This window comes from Glossina fuscipes, unplaced genomic scaffold (genome assembly GCF_014805625.2).
Source record: "Glossina fuscipes isolate IAEA_lab_2018 unplaced genomic scaffold, Yale_Gfus_2 147, whole genome shotgun sequence".
NCBI classification, from domain to species: Eukaryota; Metazoa; Arthropoda; class Insecta; order Diptera; family Glossinidae; genus Glossina; species Glossina fuscipes.
Window position 1 is genome coordinate 1415794 of NW_023998490.1, and position 7665 is coordinate 1423458.

The 7665-nt window shown below is 35.2% G+C and overlaps 1 protein-coding gene across 2 annotated transcripts; it reads right to left on the bottom strand.

The window, feature by feature from the left end:
- Positions 1 to 6: 6 nt before the first annotated feature.
- On the bottom strand, positions 7 to 5661 carry LOC119641177 (procathepsin L). Of its 2 annotated transcripts, none has more exons than XM_038039694.1 (4): positions 4977 to 5661; positions 3477 to 3673; positions 987 to 1183; positions 7 to 910 (listed from the first exon to the last, which is right to left on the bottom strand). In XM_038039694.1, the coding sequence occupies exons 2-4, from the start codon at positions 3666 to 3668 to the stop codon at positions 208 to 210; spliced, it is 1092 nt and encodes a 363-aa protein (XP_037895622.1). In that variant the 5' UTR covers positions 3669 to 3673; positions 4977 to 5661; the 3' UTR covers positions 7 to 207. The 2 variants fall into 2 exon arrangements, with proteins under 2 accessions (XP_037895622.1, XP_037895623.1); XM_038039695.1 differs by lacking the exon at positions 4977 to 5661 and adding an exon at positions 4015 to 4033.
- Positions 5662 to 7665: the final 2004 nt, after the last annotated feature.

Below are 7665 nucleotides of genomic sequence, written 5' to 3' on the forward strand. Positions count from 1 at the left end.
CAGCTCGACGTTACTCTTACCAGTATTGGTTTTTGCTGCGTATATAAATCTTAATTAGTATTAACTTAAATTAAATTTGTTAATATGTTTGTTTGTTCATATGTACATATATATAAATTTAAAAGTCAGGAATATATAATACACTTATTATTATTGCTGCAATCTGTAACAGTGTGCTTTACATTTATTAAAAATCACATGAAAATTTTACAGGACAGGATAGCTGCATTCGGAAGCAATTTTGCAGAAATTCTTGCCGCGCGGCAAACGGAAATAGCCCTCTTCACCCCAGACCTTATCCCACGAGTTCTTCACAATCCAATAATCCTGACCATCTTCAGTTCCATAACCCACGACTAAGACTGAATGATTCGGTTCGTCTTTATTACACTCTTCGTCCGCATAAATACCCTTCTTATACAAAAGCAAAGTCTCCAAAGCATTCATAGAGCATGCTAATGGTCCCAACGTCGCAACGACTTTCTTCATAGTTTCTTCATCATTTGGCGAAATAATTGAAAAACCTTGCAATTCAGCCGCTTTAAATGCTTTCCTATACGAGCAAGTGTTCTTTTTATCAACATAAGGATATTTCGCTCCATGAGCCAAACCCTTTTGTCGAGAAATAAACTCAAAACCGTATTCTTGATAACCGCCATCACAACCATTTAAGCCGTAGGCTTTTTCACCACAATCTACCAAATTTTGTTCGCTTAGATGAATCAACTTTCCCGATTTTCGGAACGAATGACTTTCAAGAGCTCCAGTTACGGCAAAAGCCCAACAAGATCCACATTTGCCTTGAAATTTAACCGGAGTAACTCCACCGTGCTCACGCCAATCGAAAGAATCAGGAATTTTCGCTGTAGTGTTTAGTTTTAAAGCTAAACGACGATTTTTGACTTTGGCTCTATTGCGACAGAAATATACCAGAACTAAGTTCGACTTTTCATAATTTGCTTACTTATAAACGAAAAGAAACTTACTCTGCTTGAGACGATTTATGATTGCCGGTAAGTTGGGATAAAAACTCTTCCTTAGTGAGATCAGCAAAAGCATTTAAAGCCAATTCATAACCAGCATGCAACTGATTTTCAGCCTCCACTAAAGCTTTACGTGCATTAAAAATACCTTCGCGTAGGGTACGCTCAGCAGTTGTAGCATAGCTTTTTCCAGTTTGTTTCTATAAATTCGAAATTAGATAATTGATTAATTCGCAGAAACTTTGACTTTTCTATCATGCATTCAGAATAAAGATATGTATTAAAGCTCAGATAATTGACGGGTGAACAAAGTATACCTTATTGACGAAGCATGAAATCGAAGGAGAGTTAGAGAGTGAGGGAAACTATTTCTAATTTCATTCTCCACTGTCCACAATTTAGTACAGCATCGTTAAACTCATGAAGAAATTCAGTCTATAATTTTATGCTATAGCGTTTCATTCTTCGTAGTTCCTCGACTAAATTATACAAAGTTTTTAAAAAACCAAAGAACACTTAAAAGTGTAGAGTGAGGTAATGAGACGTTTGAGCGAAACTAATATCAAGACAAAATTCTTTGCTTTCACTTTGCAAAGGATCCACGAAGGTAGGGAGGCTAGGAAAAGCTATCATTAAAATGTAAGTCGTGGAGAATGGAGATTTTTCCGAAAATCAATTTTCTTTTTTTCTTACCTTAGTAGATGGTTTGAACTCGTTAAAAATTGTGGAAAAAGTTGATTAATTTTAACAAATTTTTCTTTAAAATTCCCAGGTCATCTCTAAGCGTTCCGAAGAAAATACTTATGACAAATAAACCTTTGCTGATAAGCTTTTTATACGGTAAAGCCTTTCATATGTTGGTTTCTAATTTCTCTAAAACGCTAACTATTTTGTTACCCCATTGCCTTTGGATTATGTCTTTCTTACTATTTTAAGAAACTCATGTAAGCAAGAACTGGGGGGAGCATTGTATTCTGAAATGGTCAAATAAAAAGTATAAAACGACAATATCGAGGAGTTATTCAGAAAGTTTATATGAATTGATGTATTTTATTCCCTACAGTAGTTGTAGTACAAGGGCATATCAAATTTACGCGGCTTTATGCAATACGCAACAGAATTTGAGATGGACATGCCACCTATTATACCGATCGATTTTCAAAATCATTTTCTGAATCGAACTAAGCTTGTCTGTTCGTCTGTCTGAATTGATTCCTCGTGCTCTACAGATCGTAATTTTCTAGATATTTTGATGAAGCTTGTTGCACTAACGTCTTTTGGCCCAAGTGCAAATGCTGTTTAAAACGACTTGGACCTGGCCACTTTTTTGACCGCGTCCCATATAACGGAAAAGTTTTGTAAAGTCTAGGTCTAGATGCACTATTATGTTTTTCTTTTATTGAAAGTGAATGCTATTTAGATATATGCAAATTATTATTATCTATGACCTTTTATGAGCTTTACAGAATTTCATAAATTAAATTGGGGTAGAATTTCGAAAAACTTTTTCAAGTGGTTTGGTTGAAAAGTCTTCTTTTGAAGTCAGCTTTACACTAGATTGCCGAATGATGAGTATATACTTATTTTGTCTGATGTACTTGACTCAAATATGAAAATTGTAGTTTTTTAAAAAAATTACATTTTGCTTTTCAAGAAGAAAATTTAGTCCAAAATCTTTGTTCAAACGAACTCCGTTTTTAATATACATTTTTCGAAGATTTTTTTATTGCATTTAGCAGGATTTAGGCGCTGTTGCCTTTATTTCCTTTGCGTGATACCTGCACTTGACAATTCAACCATCTTGACGTCAAAGTTGATGACAAATTTATCTGGTTTATTCGATATGTAATGAACAGTTTCAGCTGAGAATAATCGACCATCGGACGTTATGTCTGCAACAGGTTTACAACAAATAAGTCCCCTTGGCTCACTTCGGCCAAAAATAGGCATAGCACATAAGGGTACTTGAAAGTAAGGGTGGGTAATAACGCTCCACCAATCTATCGAGTCTTATAACTCCTTTATTAAATTTGAAGACGACGTCTTAATTTTTGCATCCCGGGAAATGTTTACCATATACAGACGGACGGACGAGCATGACTATGCAAACGCAGAAACTGACATACGCATCAAGAATATCAATACACTATATAGTCTCTGAAATTTCCATGTTTCGTTTACATGTTGCGAATGTTTTGACAAAATAAATATAGCTTGAAACTTCGAAAGTGGATATAAAAATTGTATTATTATTAACTTAATCGGAGAAATAAACCTAAGGTTATCGGCTCTATTGCACAATAATCACTTGTATTCGTTTTGATCAGTTTTTCTTCTTAACGACTTTGTCTGCTGTCTTTCTATCCTCGCATAACTCATGTTTTCCAATTATAATATGAATTAAAACTACAGCTCTGTCGCAAGTCTAACAATTTAACTTTATACGAATATATTAAAAAAATAAATAGTAGTTCCAAACAAAAGTATACTCACTGCAAAATCATAAAAATCTTTCACGTCCTGAACGAAAGGAACTTTTTCCAATTGATTAACAACTTCGTCGTACCCTTCTTGAATTGTTTTACCGATATTATCGATGCCGTCTTGAAGAGACTTTCCAAAATCTCCAAATTGACATGAACCGAAGGCAAAGAATAACATCAACAGCATACAAATCACTTTCATTTTTACTGTTCAAACAAAAAATCGAATTTTTTTAATTTCAATTCGTGTAAAACAAAAACTACCTTTAGCAAGTAAAGTCAATTTAAAAATATTGTGATCAAAAGTTTCTCTAGTCATTTTTATATATAAACACTAGAATGGCTAGTGTTCTTACGATGATTTATCAGCCAATTGATTGCACACATTTTACCCCACAATTAATGCAAATTATAAAAAAAATTAAAAAAAAAAATATATATATAGTATATTTATTCAATCTGACCATATATCTGAGTAGCACCCTACACCTATGCCGGCCGGTACAAATTGCATTCTTTCGACAAATTTAATTCCGTCGATCATTTACCTCAAAAATATATTATTTGGAGAGCGATACAAAAATATATTATTTGGAATACTATACTATTACAATGTTATATAGAGATTATAACATTAAATATATTTTATTGAATTTTTTAAATTATAATAAAACAAATATACGCAATGTTAGGTGCAAACTAGTTTCAAATCAAGATTAATATTTTCTCAAAGTATTTTAATCGCGCAAAATATTATTAAATAATTGAAACTTAATAGTAAGTAATGACGAAAGAGATAAGTAAAGGAGAACAAGAAAGAAAATTAAGTTCGGTCGAGACCGAATCTTTTATCACCCATCACCGTTTACCCCCAAAAAAGACGAACGAAGTAAAAGAACAAAATTTCCATGCTCTGTAATACGAAGTGAGCACAGCTGATTTGTTCCATTTCCAAAATTAAAGTTTTTGTTGCATAGACATTTGGGCGTTGTAGGCGTTTCGCCACAAATACTACAAAGTTGCGCCAACAGACAAATGAACAGACGAATAGGCGGACATGCATTCCAAACTTGAAACTTTAAGGGCTTTTGATATTGAAAAAACAATTAAATTAAATAGACAATTAATATCGGGTAGGCGTGATCAATTTTTTCCATTTTTGTACACAAATGCCACAGCATCACCCATAGTATATGCGTTCAAATTTTTGTATATTTATTTGTTACATTGTCTGTTGCTTTGTACATTTATTTTTGCACATTTACTTGTTGAGTAATAAGCGAAAAAGCAATTTTTCTTTCCTTTCGAAAAAAAGAGGTGTTCTCATTTTACGCAGTGATACGGACGTGTCCTTTGATCGATTTGGCCCATTTTTAATACCAATCTAGGAAGCGAGATATTTAATTTTATTAGCTGTTCAGGGAAATGAGCAAAAATCTGGTGTCTTTGTGTGGGAAGTTTGATAAAATCAAGTCAATGTTCAATGAATGTCGTTATATAGAACACTCACCTTCTCCCCCAGCCTGTACAAGACCTACTCGTAGTGTAAGGTGTGCTATTTCACCTGCGCCTTTGCCTAAATCTGATTCGCCGATTCATATAAGTGCTCCATCCTTGTCTACGAAGAAGGTTATCGTTTCCGCTATCGTCGAGTTGGCTGCTAATAAAAAAGCTCCAAATAAGTTATAAAGCTCTCCTCGTTCTAGCTGTACTGAAGTGGCAAGGGTGTCTCCTCCCAGTGGTGCCATTCAGACTACTCTGTGTACATACCCAAAAAATATTAATAAAATTAACAATTTCGCCTCTGCCACTGGCTCTTACGGGATGTCTGCTAGTCACCATGCTGGGCAAGCTATGAAAGGCAATATTCGTGTCATGACTTGCATCTGTCATCTCTGCGGACAACATGAAAAGTTGTCTGGCTATAAAAGTGCCATCTGTCAATTTGAAGAGTGTAAATATTTTCAAACTGGCTCCAACTCAACCTAGAGTTACCTCGTCTTTCAAAGTGTTAGTTCCGACTAAAATCATGAAAACTTTGTTAAACAAACCATTGTGGCCACTTGGATTCTTAGTTAAGGAATTCATTCCTCGGGATCGAGTCCGTAATATTAATTCGGTAGCTCTTCCATCCTCAAAAAAACTAAATGTTTTTTCAGGCCCAGCAACTTGCATTTATCAAAATGTCAGGGGCCTAAACTCAAAAATTCAGTGAGCAAAGAGTTTTCCTGTTTGGTCATCACTGAAACTTGATTAAAGCCTGATTTACATTCGTCGGAACTTTTTCACAATTCTTTTCGGGTTTTCAGAAAAGATCGGTTGTATCGCACTGGTGGTGGTGTGTTAATTGCCAATTTTTGCTGCGGTCCCGTCCTATTTAATTCAATTTCCTACTCCTCCCGTCATTGAATTTATTGCCATTCGCCATATTGCTCCTACATTCCCCCAAACGTGGATATATCCCTTTATAAGAAATATGCTGCCATCATTTGTGATGTGGCTGAATAGTCAAAACCTATTATTTCGCGCAGATTTCTTTGAATTGCTCCCAGCCCTTTGGAACCTCAAATCCCTTTGCTGAATACTTCCGATAAGATTTTTCAACCGCTGATTCCGATTTAACTGTTAATTATCCGTATTTGATCATTGGCCCGGTTTCGACTCCTAACTTGGTCATTTCAAAAAACGATGTTTTGCGTAGCTTGAGGTCTCTACAATTTTTTTTTAGGCTTGGGCCTGACGGCATTCCATCATGTAAACTCAAATCATGCTCCAACGAGCTATGTGATGTTATTTAAATGATTTTTAACCAGTCCTTGAAATGAGGTGGTTTTCCTTTGTGTTGAAAAAGTAGTCTCCTTATTCCATTGAGAACTATAGAGGCATCGCCAAGCTCAGTGTCTTATCTAAATTGCTTGAGCGAATTGTTAATCAGTATCTACCTTTTGTTCTTAAACCTTGTGTTTCACCATTCCACCATTTATTGATCTTCAAACTCCATCCTCCGTCTTCCCCTTCTACTTAGTGAAATAAATTAGCTCGTATCTGAATACCAGATCATTGAGGATTCTGTTTAACATCATCACCTGAATTCATCGTGAATTTCTCATAACGTCTAGCGTCCCTCAAAGCAGCCAATTAGGACCCCTTTTATTTAATTTATTCATTAATGATCTCCCCTGGGTGATTAAATCCAGCCAGATTTTAAAGTACGCTGATGACTTCCTTCCGCTCGACGACGCTCTTTTCTTCCTTCGCGTTCGAATCACTATCATTACATGGTGTTTGTTAAATTTTATGAAATTATGTCTAAAGAAATACAAGAAGCCGTCTTTCTGATACTGAGTTTTTCATTGATTCAAACAAGTTGGGAAACATAAATTTGTTCACTGATTTAGGGGTTCTATGCGACGTTTTAGTTTACTCATTGAGCTCTCCTTAAGTAAAGCTAGGTCCGCGCTGCTATTCGTTAAGAGGTGGTCTAAAGACCTTGAAGTACCTTACATTAGCAAAATGTTATACACACATAGACCAATGCTTGGATATGCCTCTGTTGCCTTCCTATAAATGTTATCTAAGGGCCGTTTGCCCTTAGGAATTTGGGACCCGCTTTTCTCTCTGTCTCCTTGTGAAAATAGGTTGCTCCTGTCATCCTTTGTGTTGGAAAAGTAGTCCCCATATTCCAATTCACATATGTGGCAATAGACATCACGTTGAGAACTTTTTACTTACTCAATAAAACATCCAATGATTTATCAAAAGCATTTTTTATTTATGCTTAACATTGCTTAACATTGCTTAACAATGCTTACCAATGTCCATTTAGTTGAGTCAATGTAAATAAAATTATGAGGTGTTTAAGCCGTTTACAATTGTTTGAAGAAACCTCCATGTTGTCCGATTCTCCACTGATTTCATTTTGATGGCGGACTTCTTTAATTTAAATATAAAATTTTGAACATAAGTTACAAACGTATTAACATATTTCTATTATATTTGATTTACCTTTAAAATGATGACTTATTTTCAACTGTTTCTTGCACCCAGTTTTTTCCACTCAGCAACAAATTGATGGTGAAGCCCAGATGATGTGATCGGTGGCTTCTTCCATTTTATAGACTACATTTCAATTTGCAATTTGGTTCTGTGTCGATTGCAGGTGTGTAGCGCCTCTGCGCTGCTTGTGTACTTGCTTTTTT